Source organism: Entelurus aequoreus, linkage group LG10 (genome assembly GCF_033978785.1).
Source record: "Entelurus aequoreus isolate RoL-2023_Sb linkage group LG10, RoL_Eaeq_v1.1, whole genome shotgun sequence".
Classification (NCBI taxonomy): Eukaryota; Metazoa; Chordata; class Actinopteri; order Syngnathiformes; family Syngnathidae; genus Entelurus; species Entelurus aequoreus.
Window position 1 is genome coordinate 77,341,093 of NC_084740.1, and position 14,614 is coordinate 77,355,706.

At 37.7% G+C, this 14,614-nt stretch overlaps 1 protein-coding gene across 3 annotated transcripts in view; it reads right to left on the minus strand.

Moving 5' to 3' along the window:
• Nucleotides 1-5,508: 5,508 nt before the first annotated feature.
• The window catches only part of tspan7b (tetraspanin 7b), a 30,702-nt gene continuing 21,596 nt past the window's right edge, over nt 5,509-14,614 (minus strand). Inside the window, exons 7-8 of one of the 3 annotated variants that reach the window (XM_062061741.1) lie at nt 7,930-8,011; nt 5,509-7,855 (exon numbers count right to left, since the gene is read on the minus strand). In XM_062061741.1, coding sequence (XP_061917725.1) covers nt 7,943-8,011 — 69 coding nt within the window. In that variant the 3' untranslated portion in view covers nt 5,509-7,855; nt 7,930-7,942. Of the gene's footprint in view, nt 7,856-7,925; nt 8,012-14,614 lie in introns of all 3 variants that reach the window. The other 2 variants (XM_062061742.1, XM_062061740.1) reach the window with 2 other exon arrangements.

The window sequence follows — 14,614 nt, forward strand, 5'->3', positions numbered from 1 at the left end:
CACACAATTCATTGGTCTGAGTTTATAAACATAAAATCAATTTTAAAAAAGGAAAGAAAATAATAAAAAATATCGAAGTAGAAATTGTAGTATCGACTATATACGGCTCTTGTACTTGGTATCGTTACAGTGGATGTTTGTGTAGATTGTTGCGTTGACCAGATGTTCCTCCAGGGAATTTAAGTTGCTGGTCACTCCCAAGTTCTTTTTATGGCACATAAGCTGAAGTTTAAATTGATCACCAGGCAGTAGTTGGTATTTTGTGGTTTATTCTCAAAGCTTTGAAAACAAGCGTGAGACCAATCCAGTACAGAAGCGTTCCCTAGCCCAGCCAAGATCGATCTCCCTCAAACCCATGGAAGTGCTGTGTTCTTCCATCTGTCCCTCGCTCCCACCCTCGTTGTTATGGCTACTCCCTGAGTCATCTCTACTCCCTGCATTCCAGAGCTATCAAGGCCAGACCATACCGTACACTTTAAAGACTCAAAAGGGAACCAAATGGAGCTGTTTTGCAATACGACCACGAAACTAGAGAAGTGAAACTTAAATATGGATATATGTAATTATCCACTTCCGTCAAGATCCACCCATAGCATTTGTTTACATTCAGGATCGCTAGCTTGCTGTTAGCGGTTAGCTATTGTATCCTCCTACGGTGTGTAGTGAAGCATGTTTAGCTAGTCCTCGTCCTCCAGTGATAGTGATATTTGCAAGAAACTTACTTTATTTGTCACCATGGAGGCCAGGATTAGTGATTTAGAAGTAGCTAAAACACGTAAGACTGCGGATGGACGTTAGCTGGAGCAAGATCTAAGGCCGTGAAAGTTTGATAATCATTTTGCTTGAATCAAATTAAGAATGTCTAAGATCACCTACAAATGCAAACTGGTTGGTTCCACCTGGACTGCAGCACACTCAGCTTGGAACACTTGACTCAACGCACCTGGACTGCAGCTTGGAACACTTGACTCAACACACCTGGACTGCAGCACACTCAGCTTGGAACACTTGACTCAACACACCTGGACTGCAGCTTGGAAATCTTCACTCAACACACCTGGACTGCAGCACACTCAGCTTGGAACACTTGACTCAACACACCTGGACTGCAGCTTGGAACACTTGACTCAACACACCTGGACCGCAGCTCGGAAATCGTCACTCAACACACCTGGACTGCAGCACACTCAGCTTGGAAGACTTGACTCAACACACCTGGACTGCAGCTTGGAACACTTGACTCAACACACCTGGACTGCAGCACACTCAGCTTGGAACACTTGACTCAACACACCTGGACTGCAGCTTGGAACACTTGACTCAACACACCTGGACTGCAGCTCGGAAATCTTCACTCAACACACCTGGACTGCAGCTTGGAACACTTGACTCAACACACCTGGACTGCAGCTTGGAACACTTGACTCAACACACCTGGACTGCAGCTTGGAACACTTGACTCAACACACCTGGACTGCAGCTTGGAACACTTGACTCAACACACCTGGACTGCAGCTTGGAACACTTGACTCAACACACCTGAGTCCCTCCCACTTTGATGCCACTTTAGAGCGGTGAAGATATAATCCATCTATTTGATATGTGGCAGCGTAGTGGAAAGTTTCACTTTTGCATTTCATTGCACATAACTGTGGTGCGTTCAAGGAACCTTGTAGTTACAGTTAAAAACAGAGGCTTAATTGTTTTTTGAAGACACAAGTGAGACTTAACTCAGCAGGAGATGATGCACTGATAATATAATCATAATAATAATAATGATGACTGAAATGATCCACTGAGGATAATCCTGATAATCTCTACTTTGCACTCTGAAGAAAAAAACCCTTGCCAGATATATCAAGTGAATAATGACAGTTTATTGGATTATTAACTTCACATGCTGGCCACTTGACATTGAATTGGTTGACATTTTTTTGTAAAAACAAAACCTTTTTTTTTTTTTTTTTTTTTTTAAACAAAACCAAATGATTTCATGTTTCTCCAGATATGTTGTAGATCAGTGGTTCTCAAACGTTTGTCACAAAGTAGCACCTCAGAAAACACTTGCCTTTTAAACATTCAAATACAGTAGCGTAGTAAGTTTAAGTATTGATTAAAAACAAGGCAGAGACCTTGCGTGTGGGGGCCAGGATTTGGTGGCACGTCCTGCACTCGGCCTCCATTTACAAGTGCATGCATACAGAAAACTACATTAGAGACATAAAATCAATCCCACATATTCACACATGTTTTACACCCTCTGTAAAACATGTTTTTAAAATAGTAACAAATATAAAGTGGATTGATGGGGGGTAGAGAGGTGTAAAAATAAATGTCAAATGTTTTTAATAACCGTGAAAGGACTATTAGAGTTTAGAGATTTACTGTTTTGACCTCAGAGCTCACTCAAATATTAAAACTGAATTAGCAATTTTAATCATATTTAATAATGATCTCTAACCTACTTACAGTTGACCAAGTCTAAACCTTTTCAAATGATATGAAACCATGTGTTAATTAACAAAGACTATGATTTACTTATTGACACATAAACAGGCTCGTTACACAAAAATACTAAATGTCCTGCAAAAGGGGCTAATAAAAATATGACAAAAAAGGTGAGACACAACTAGGATGATGTTTGATAAGAAATGATCGAGTTCGAGCCTGTTATCGAATCCTCTTATCGAACCGATTCCTTATGGATTCTCTTATGGAGTCCAGATAGGTTGTTGTATATGGAAAAAAACACACAATATTTGGTTTAACAAAAGCTCACTTTTAGTATATTATAAAAAATAAAATCTAATAAGTGAATAAATATTGACTGTTACCCACCTAAAAAAATAAAATAAAATAAATAAATATTGACTGTTGTTACCCAAAGTATATTAAGTGGGATTTTTTCAGAAAAACAAATATATACAGTAACACAAAAACAAGCTGTCTCTGTGATCTCTATAGGTGTATAAATAATAATATAGTGTTAAATAAAATCAGTCCCTTGGGCACAAAACTGAAAATAATACAGCTCTCCAAAAAGTGCACTTCTGCTGCTATTTGACATAACTGTTTGTTATGATGCTTTGACATTTTTGCACTTTATTTTTTTATTGGAAGAAAATTCTATGAAGAGAAAAGTTGTTTGCAAATGTGGTTACAATACTAAAAAAATGAAAAGTTAAAGCTAAAAAAAGAAATACACTTTGAGTTAACATTATTTCCTTATATGGGGAAAGATGTTATGAGCTAGGGAATATAACAACTACACTACCCAGCATGCAACGGGAGTGACGAGCATGCGCGGTAGCCCCGAAAAGTGTTGTTGCATATCGTCACCCAGCAGCTAAGAATGAGCACGCTGTGAAAGTAAACGTCAAGAAGTCAGCCAACACGCCTCGTCTGCATTATTTATAATTAGACAGACAACACATATACAGTGTGATTTGGTTTTGTTTACAAGGAAAGAAAAACGAAAGTTAAAAAAGGGAGATGTGTTGTATATATATGTATGTGCTGCGGTTGCTTTAAGAAGGTTGTGACAGCTGCCGTAAAGGAGGTGCGTTGCTAGCCTGGTTGCTATGTTTCCGGTTGGTGGTAAAAGTGTTCGTCATGTGTTTGTACCCTGCTCAAATCTCTCAGTAAAGTTATTCATTGGATTATACCTTTTGTTTTGAACTTTATTACACCTTGGAGCGCTTTTTCCCGTCCATTTTGTTCCTGCTTTCGCTATCTGCGCCTAATGACTGAGCTACGTGACGTCATTTCTTGTGAGGTCCCACGGAGCATTTCTGGTCGGGACGGGATTCGTTCCCAGGGATTCGAATAAAGAACCAACTCTTTTTCTTTACTATAGTGGTCTCGATAACGGGTACCGGTTCTCAAAAAGGGATTCGAGTCCGAGGACTCGGTTCTTTTCTTATCGAACAACCGAGAAAACCGGTTTGGAGTATCATCCCTAGTCACAACTGTCAATTGGCACTTTTGCTCCAGACTTCTTCTGTTTGAGCGTCAGCCAACTGACTGACTCATTACTGCCACACATGGTGGAAAAGTGTATTAGAACTGACTCCAGCCTTAATAAACCACAGCTGGTTAAACTGGTTTGGTTTTTAAAAAAAAGAAGCCATTTTAGGTCTTTTTAGGGGTGTGTCATGTATTTGGGGTTATTAGACTTACCTCACATCCCAGCAGTCATTTACCCACAAGTCACATGTTAGAAGCTAATGGAAAAACTGAGTGCGCAAAAAACAAAGTACTTGCAATGTGGTACTAAAAGTTTGACAACTACCATTCTCCTCTATTAAAATAAACATACAAATAATAATTGAATACTTGTTTCATTATTGTTGATATTTACAAAAAATATTTTCTATGTCAAGTAATGCTATTTTAGAAACTGTGCATAGTAATTCATTTAATTGTCCCTTAATTACATTCTGAAATGGTATTGAACTTATTCACTTATGTTGTGGACAATGTTTTTATTTACTGTTTTCAAAGGCTTTTTATCTATTGACCAAAGAGCACCTTAAAAATGCACAATAAATCAATTTCAATTAGGGATGTCCGATAATGGCTTTTTGCCGATATCCGACATGCCGATATTGTCCAACTCTTTAATTACCGATACCGATATCAACCGATACCGATATCAACCGATATATACAGTCGTGGAATTAACACATTATTATGCCTAATTTGGACAACCAGGTATGGTGAAAATAAGGTACTTTTTAAAAAAATGAATCAAATAAAATAAGATAAATAAATTAAAAACATTTTCTTGAATAAAAAAGAAAGTAAAACAATATAAAAACAGTTACATAGAAACTAGTAATTAATGAAAATTTGTAAAATGAAGTGTTAAAGGTTAGTACTATTAGTGGAGCAGCAGCACGCACAATCATGTGTGCTTACGGACTGTATCCCTTGCAGACTGTATTGATATATATTGATATATAATGCTTACGGACTGTATCCCTTGCAGACTGTATTGATATATATTGATATATAATGTAGGAAGCAGAATATTAATAACAGAAAGAAACAACCCTTTTGTGTGAATGAGTGTAAATGGGGGAGGGAGGTTGTTTGGCTTGGTGCACTAATTGTAAGTGTATCTTGTGTTTTTTATGTGGATTTAATAAAAAAAAAAAAAAACAACAAAAACGATACTGATAATAAAAAAACCGATACCGATAATTTCCGATATTACTTATTAACGCATTTATCGGATGTCCGATAATATCGGTCTGCCGATATTATCGGACATCCCTAATTTCAATCGGTCAAAGTCACCAATCACAAAAAAAAGTAGTGTGGGATTAATGAGCTGATCGGTTGACTATTGGTCAGAAAATAAACAACTTGATTAATGGACAATTTTACCTTAAATCCAAAAACTGTATATTTTGATACATCCATGACACTTTGCATGACTTTTGTTGGTTCATTGAGTGGTCGCAGCACAGTTTACACCAGCAATGATGAACTCTGACAAACAAGTTGCATTTTTCAATTTATTGATAATAATAATAATAATAATAATAATAAGACCTCAGATGGTGACTTCAATTAATAGTAGACATTATGGTGTAGTTTTGGGGTGTCTGGTGACCCCATGTGCAAGCTGGATGGCATAACAGTTTCATATTTACAAGACAACATTAAAATCACCAAAATAACCGTACAGCTTTAATAGCAAGTAGTTGAGTATTTTCACCAAAAAAAAAGCCACCATCAAATACTGACCTAAAAACTCAATAAACACAATATTTAATAAGTAACTCCAGTACGTCACAGAAGGAAAATACTTCAATGATCTCAATCATTTTTGCACACAAACTAAGGAAAAAAAGAGACTCACTTGGTAAAGCTGTAATGCCAAAGTCCACGAGAAGTCTATTGATCTACAACTATTGATCAGTGCAAACAAATACAGCTAAACAGCAGATTCTTCCAATGAGCATATTAGAATGAGAAACATGACATCATTATAAATGACATTTACAGTACATATCTACAGATATGATGATGATGATGATAATGAAGACATTTGATGCACCACACAGAACACCACGGCTTCAGTCAAATATCCTTTCATCAAAACTTACTCCTTTTAATATTTTTCATTTCAATCATGAATAATTGAGGAAAAACAAAAATACTGCAAGAATCAATCAAGTTTGAGGGGGGAATTTTTTTCCATTTCTTTGTGAAGTTGTCATTTTTGACTCGAAAAAAGTGTTAGTTCAATTGTACGAATATATAATTATGCCATACAAGAACAAGAGTTAGAACAAAAAATCTGGTCGTTGAAATATTAAGAGAGTCGTAAGTTTGAGAATTAAGTCGTAATATTACGAGAAACAAAGTCGTCATTTTTTTAGTGTGTAAAGGAAAAAAAGGCAATCTCTAAACAAAATAAGAAGTTGTAAGAAGAATAAAGTCGCACATATTTGGAAAATAAAGTCACAATATAACGACAACAAAGTCGCAAATGACAAATTTTAAAAGGAAAGGCGTATTATCGTAAGAAAAATTGTTACGGTTTGCCCGTTTTTAAATCAAGTAGTAATATCGCAATGCACAAGCTTGAATATCACGAGGAAGAAAAAAAAAAAGTATAGTCCGAAAGAAGTAGGTCGTTAAAAAATGTACTTCTTAATCAATGCAGTCAAAATATTAGGAGAACAAAGTTGTACTTTAGGAAAAATGTCATCTGAAATGTTTCGAGAGAACATTACGATAAATGTTACTTCTGAAAACAAAGTCATGGTATCATAAAAAAAATAACTGATTTTTTACCTTTTTTAAATTAAGTAGTAATACTGAAAAAAAACAAAAACAAAGTTGTAATGTTTCAAGAATAAAATCAAATATTACGAGAAATAAGTTGTAAAGTGCAAGAAAAGCGGTCCTTTGAAATATGTCGTTATTTTGTACATCGTCCGCCATCTTAGGACAGCAAAAAGTTGTCATGTGGCAAGAAACAAAGTGGTAATGTTTCCAGAACAATCTTGGATTAGGAGAAAAAAGGTGTTTAAGTCGTACTTTAAAAAACAAAAAGTTGTAATATTACGAGAACAAAGTTGTAAAACAACTTGATTTTGAAAAAGTCGTACTTACAAAATACATTTTAACAAGCTATAAATCTTCCGTTATTTAATGAGTTGTAATGTTGCAAGAAATAAAGTTATGTCTCAAAGATAAAATCGTATTCGGAGAAAATTGTTCGAATTTTTTTAAAAGCTAAAGTCATAATATATTAACAAATCCGAAAGTCGTTTTCAAACAAAGTCGTAGTATCAGAAGAAAAAAAAGCTGTAGCGTCGTACTGAATTGGGATTGAAGTTAAATATGATTATATTATGATTTAAGTTATCGTACATAAAAAGGGGAATTATTGGAGAATTGAGTCATTCCTTATTTTCAAAGTAAAGGCGGTACAACTTTAAGAGTTCTTATTAGGACAAAAAGGGTCGTAGATTTCTTGTATATGTGAACAAATTCTGCCGAGTTAGCATGTTTTTTCCTCTCTCCACTTAGGCCCTGATTCCTGTCATCCAGTGAGCTGGCGGCCCAACAGCACCCCCTGGTGTCTGGGAGCCAAACATACAGTGGATTCGTCTAAAAGTGCAGTAGTGACTGCTACTACAAGTGTGAAGGACAAGCAGTATTAAGTCCAGACAGTGTGGTGTGTGGCGCTCAAAGCTGGGAATGAGAAGTTCCATGTTAACATTATGGGATGTCGGCAGGCAGCGAGACAAAGAGAGACATGTGATTAGTGTTACTAGAAGGAAAAAAGTACTGTCGTGTGTGTCGCTCTCGTTCTTATCTTCTCTTCATCTCACTGGAAACAAAACGTCATCAGTGGACCAAATTGTTTATTTTATGATAATATTGTTTTAAAAGTGTCCCACCTGCCTCGTGACGTCAGCTAGACCATCTCGTACTGATTGGCTGTGATGATCCTGGACAGACAGCAGGCCAGCAACATGCCAATCAGCTGCAACACAAACATTGTGGGGACAAAAGTCAAGTGCTTTATATTTATATAGCACTTTTCTCTAGTGACTCAAAGCGCTTTTACGTAGTGAAAGCCAATATCTAAGTTCCATTTAAAGCAGTGTGGGTGGCACTGGGAGTAAAGTGTCTTGCCCAAGGACACAACGGCAGTGACTAGGATGGCAGAAGCAGGGATCGAACCTGGAACCCTCAAGTTGCTCTCTACCAACATCCTGCAAGTTGGCACCATCAAGTACGTCATTATTGGGGATCCTGACCCCCTCTGGACATTTAAATGACTTCTTACAATTCCTACAGTGTCTTTTTTATGTTCGGCAAAGGAAAAAAGGAAATGTAAAAATATCAATAAAATAAATGTAAGTATATAAATTATTAGCTAAACGAGTAAAATGATACAATATTGAAATGAACAAATCAGCTTGAAGTCAGGAAATAAGTAAAAACTAAATAAAAAACATTTGATATGTAAAAAAATAGGTAAAAGAACAAAAATGAATAAGAAATACAATGAAAGGTAAATCCGTATTTTTGTCCCGCCAAGATTTTGCAGGTTTTTGTTGTGATTGCTGTGGCCTTTTTCCAGTAACGTTGGATCGTCTCGTGATTTTATGAATCTGTCATCACTGTTTGAAGTGTTCCTCTAAAAGTGCAAGATTTCATCAAGACAAATTGAAAAAGTACTGATGCTTTACTCGTTATATGCCACACAGACTTAAAAGCAGACACTAGATGGCAGTAACATCAAATTACTGCACTCTTTTCATTCAGTACAAGTCAAAATAATAACAGAAACACCACCAGAGACCTTCTTGTTGTCTGCTCTGCTGTCCACACATTCTCCATCTTTGTTTTACTCTTCAAACGTGTTTGTCTGTCTTGAACATCTACAAACCTCAAAACTAGTGAAGTTGTCACGTTGTGTAAATGCTAAATAAAACAGAATACAACAAATCCTTTTCAACTTATATTCAATTGACAAGATACTTAACGTTCGAACTTGAAAACTGTTATTGTTTGCAAGTATTAGCTCATTTGGAATTTGATGCCTGCAACAGGTTTAAAAAAAGCTGGCACAAGTGGCAAAAAAGACTGATAAAGTTGAGGAATGCTCATCAAACACTTATTTGGAACATCCCACAGGTGAACAGGCTAATTGGGAACAGGTGGGTGCCATGATTGGGTATAAAAGTAGATTCCATGAAATGCTCAGTCATTCACAAACAAGGACGGGGCGAGGGTCACCACTTTGTCAACAAATGCCTGAGAAAATTGTTGAACAGTTTAAGAACAACATTTCTCAAGCAGCTATTGCAAGGAATTTAGGGATTTCACCATCTACGCTCCGTAATATCATCAAAGGGTTCAGAGAATCTGGAGAAATTACTTCAAGTAATGCCCATGACCTTCCATCCCTCAGGCGATACTGCATCGAAAAGCGACATCAGTGTGTAAAGGATATCACCGCATGGGCTCAGGAACACTTCAGAAAACCACTGTCAGTAACTACAGTTGGTCGCTACATCTGTAAGTGCAAGTTAAAACTCTACTATGCAAAGGGAAATACATTTATCAACAACACCCAGAAACGCCGCCGGCTTCGCTGGGCCTGAGCTCATCTAAGATGGACTGATACAAAGTGGAAAAGTGTTCTGTGGTCTGACGAGTCCACATTTCAAATTGTTTTTGGAAACTGTGGACGTGGTGTCCTCCGGACCAAAGAGGAAAAGAACCATCCGGATTGTTCTAGGCGCAAAGTGTAAAAGGCAGCATGTGTGATGGTATGGGGGTGTATTAGTGGCCAAGACATGGGTAACTTACACATCTGTGAAGGCACCATTAATGCTGAAAGGTACATACAGCTTTTGGAGCAACATATGTTGCCATCCAAGCAACGTTACCATGGACGCCCCTGCTTATTTCAGCAAGACAATGCCAAGCCATGTGTTACATCAACGTGGCTTCATAGTAAAAGAGAGCGGGTACTAGAATGGCCTGCCTGTAGTCCAGACATTGAAAATGTGTGGCACCTAAAATAGCAGAAGGGAGACTGTTGAACAACTTAAGCTGTACATCAAGCAAGAATGGGAAAGAATTCCACTTCAAAAATGTGTCTCCTCACTTCCCAAACCAAAACTGAGTGTTGTTCAAAGGAAAGGCCATGTAACACAGTGGTGAACATGCCCCTGTGATAACTTTTTTGCAATGTGTTGCTGCTATTAAATTGTAAGTTAATGATTATTTGCAAAAAATAAATAAAGTTTTTCAGTTCCAACATGAAATATCTTGTCTTTGCAGTCTATTCAGTTGAATATTAGTTGAAAAGGATTTGCAAATTATTGCATTCTGTTTTTATTTACCATTTACACAACGTGCCAACTTCACTGCTTTTGGGTTTTGTATTTCTGTTCCAATACATTCACTCTCACACACACACACACACACACACACACACACACACACACACACACACACACACACATTAGGAGCATTGGTGAACTGTTGAGAGTGATCTATAGCTGTCACTTTTGTTGGTAAAGGAGAGACAATGAGAGATTATTATCACACATCAACATCTCTAACATGCAATTGTTGCCTCTTTGCTAGGTCGGCATTGCAATTGAAAATGTTTTCCTAATTGTCTTACCCTCAATAAATAAAGGTTAAATATATAATTACATGTAAACTGTAAAAGTAAATGTTTGTATACTACATTACCCAGAAGGTAACGTAGTATATACTACATTACCCAGAAGGTAACGTAGTATATACTACATTACCCAGAAGGTAACGTAGTATATACTACATTACCCAGAAGGTAACGTAGTATATACTACCTTCAGGAGGACAATTGTGCCGTTTCAGCAATAAAGAGTTGCTATATTGTTACTAGTTGTTGTTTGTGCTCAAGAAACACACATACTGTATGTTGTGATTAGACAGTTGATGTGTGTGCCGCTTAGACTGCCTACAATTATGCTGATTGGCCAAAAGTGCTGGGAAGTTGCAAGCTTTAGACAAAGTTGCGAGGCCGTGCATCATTCACGGTCGAATTTGCGTGAGTTGGCGCAAGCACCACGTTGCCAATTCCTGGAGGGACTGGAAAATGATGAATAGGTTAGCTGAACTGATGAAAGGATAGAAGAGGGGAAAGGCAAACATGAATAAATATGTTGGCAAAAGGCTTTCCTTGAGGAAAGGAAATGACATACAATAAAAGTAAGTACATGAGTTTTGTAAATAAATAAGATAAAGCTTTACTAAAGTATAATTTAAAAAAATATATATATATTAAGTACATAAATCATTCATTAACAGCTTTGGTAACAATAAAATACACTAAATTAGCTAAAAACAAACAAACAGGATAAACATAAAAAAAAACAAGTTTTGTCAATGTAATGTGAATAGTAAAAATAACTAATAATAAATACAGCAAGAAAGCCTTTAACAAAGAAAAAGCAATTAAAATAAGCAACTTGGCTAAAAACTTTGTTTAAAAGACAACAAATGTGGTTGAGTGAGATCAAATTAAATGAACATTAGTAAATATGTAAGAGAAAGGCTTTAATTAACAATGGCAAATATGTTAAAATGGAAACAAATAAGCTAATAAGTTAGCAAAAGGACAGGAAAATAGGTCATAAATAACAATAGAACTGTCCCTCCTTTATTGACCGCGATAAATGAATTTCCACTAAGTAGGAATCATTCATTATAAATCAAATATTTTTATAGCTGGAACAAAAAAAACTGTTTATGACCTTCTGAATATATTTTCAACATTATGAGAGCCCTCTCGATGTGAAATGATCCAATATAGCAAAGCTTCCGGAGGCTGAGCCAATCAGAGACCACCATACTGAACACTGCTTTGGTCTCACTGAGCGTCCCAATACTATTGTACTATTGGTACTTTTAGCTTGTTAAGTCCTTTTTAGGCTTGAAAATGCTTCATTTGGGATGACAAAATATGCTTTACAAAAAGACAGAACATGACAAAAAAGAAATCTGCGAGGTGGTGAAGCCACAATATTTGGACCAGGATGTGGCGCAGGACGACTGATCTATTCTGCGACGTGGTGAAGCCACAATCTGCGACGTGGTGAAGCCACAAGGTGGTGAAGCCACAATCTGCGAGGTGGTGAAGCCACAATATTTGGACCAGGATGTGGCGCAGGACGACTGATCTATTCTGCGACGTGGTGAAGCCACAAGGTGGTGAAGCCACAATCTGCGACGTGGTGAAGCCACAATCTGCAAGGTGGTGAAGCCACAACATTTGGAGCAGGATGTGGCGCGGGACGACTGATGTATTCAACTGGCGGTGCACGGGCCACATCCGGCCCACCAAATCCTTTTATTTGGCCCGTCGAACATCACCCAAATAGGCTTGATGAAACCATTCCAGTTAGGGTTGCTCCTGTATGCAGTACTCTCGCCACCCCACAGGAGGCATCAGTGTCACAATGAAGCAGCAGTGGGGTGAGAAGAAGACGACTACTCGAAAGAGAGCACTATCAACCCTGGGAAAAATCTAAATAACTTGCAAAAATCTAACTTTTAACAGCAACTGGACAACATTATGAATGTTGTGTTGGAGTCGTCCTTTTCTATGGGACATTTGAAGCATCCTGTAGTTCCAACAACAGTAGAAAGTTTCAACACAAAACTTGGTCAGATCTTTGTAAGAAGGTAGAGTGCATAAAGATGTTTACTTTGTTTTGTATTGAAATTGCTGACTTTGTGATGTCTTTTGCATTAATGGTTGTGTTGTTTTTATGTCGGAGCAACGCTGACATTCAAAGCTTGTTTAAAGGCCTACTGAAAGCCACTACTAGCGACCACGCAGTCTGATAGTTTATATATCAATGATGAAATCTTAACATTGCAACACATGCCAATACGGCCGGGTTAACTTATAAAGTGACATTTTACATTTCCCGCTAAACTTCCGCTTGGAAACGTCTATGTATGATGACGTATGCGCGTGATGTCACGATGGCAACGGAAGTATTGGTACACAATGTGTCACCATACAAAAAGCTCTGTCTTCATCTCATAATTCCACAGTATTCTGGACATCTGTGTTGGTGAATCTTTTGCAATTTGTTTAATGAACAATGAAGACTGCAAAGAAGAAAGTTGTAGGTGGGATCGGTGTATTAGCGGCTGGCTGCAGCAACACAACAAGGAGTACTTACTTGGATAGCAGACGCGCTAGCCAACACTAGCCACCAACCGCATCTGTGATCGGGTGAAGTCCTTCGTCGCACCGTCGATCGCTGGAACGCAGGTGAGCACGGGTGTTGATGAGCAGATGAGGGCTGGCTGGCGTAGGTGGAGCGCTAATGTTTTTATCATAGCTCTGTGAGGTCCGGTTGCTAAGTTAGCTTCAATGGCGTCTGTAGCAACAGCATTGCTAAGCTTTGCCAGGCTGAGAATTATTAACCGTGTAGTTACATGTCCATGGTTTAATAGTATTGTTGATCTTCTGTCTATCCTTCCAGTCAGGGGTTTATTTCTTTTGTTTCTATCTGCATTTGAGCCAGATGCTATCACGTTAGCTCAATAGCTAAGAGCTTCGCTGATGTATTGTCGTGGAGATAAAAGTCACTGTGAATGTCCATTTCGCGTTCTCGACTCTCATTTTCAAGAGGATATAGTATCCGAGGTGGTTTCAAATACAAATCCGTGATCCACAATAGAAAAAGGAGAGTGTGGAATCCAATGAGCCAGCTTGTACCTAAGTTACGGTCAGAGCGAAAAAAGATACACCCTGCACTGCACTCTAGTTCTTCACTCTAACGTTCCTCATCCACGAATCTTTCATCCTCGCTCAAATTAATGGGGTAATCGTCACTTTCTCGGTCCGAATCTCTCTCGCTCCATTGTAAACAACGGGGAATTGTGAGGAATACTAGCTCCTGTGACGTCACGCTACTTCCGCTACAGGCAAGGCTTTTTTAATCAGCGAGCAAAAGTTGCGAACTTTATCGTCGTTCTATACTAAATCCTTTCAGCAAAAATATGGCAATATCGCCAAATGATCAAGTATGACACATAGAATGGATCTGCTATCCTCGTTTAAATAAAAAAAATTCATTTCAGTAGGCCTTTATTACATGTAGCGCTAAATTTGACCAATAGAAGGCGATAACGCTCAATTTTCAATTTCAATTTATTTTATTGTGTGAATATATTAACACAAACTATTTATGTAAAATACACAATGGACGTTATACTTTCGTAATGGTTATTTTATGTTTATATTTTCAGTCTTACAAACCTAAATGAAGGAAGAAGTGTAAAGAAATAAGGAAAATAATTCAAAAGAAGGAACATCGATCCTCAACAAAACTTCCGGAGCTTCTGTTTCTTCATGCTGTTAACTATCTGCACACGCTGGAATCGGGTAGCGAGGGCAGAATAATGAATCTATTGACAGTGCAGTGTGAAAGATGATGTGTTTACTTTGCAATTACATAAACGCACTCTCAAAGGAATATGACCTGCAGAGGCATTTTCTGACCAAACATCCACATGTCGATGTCCGGCCCCTGAGCCTTGGGCTCTTGAAACGATG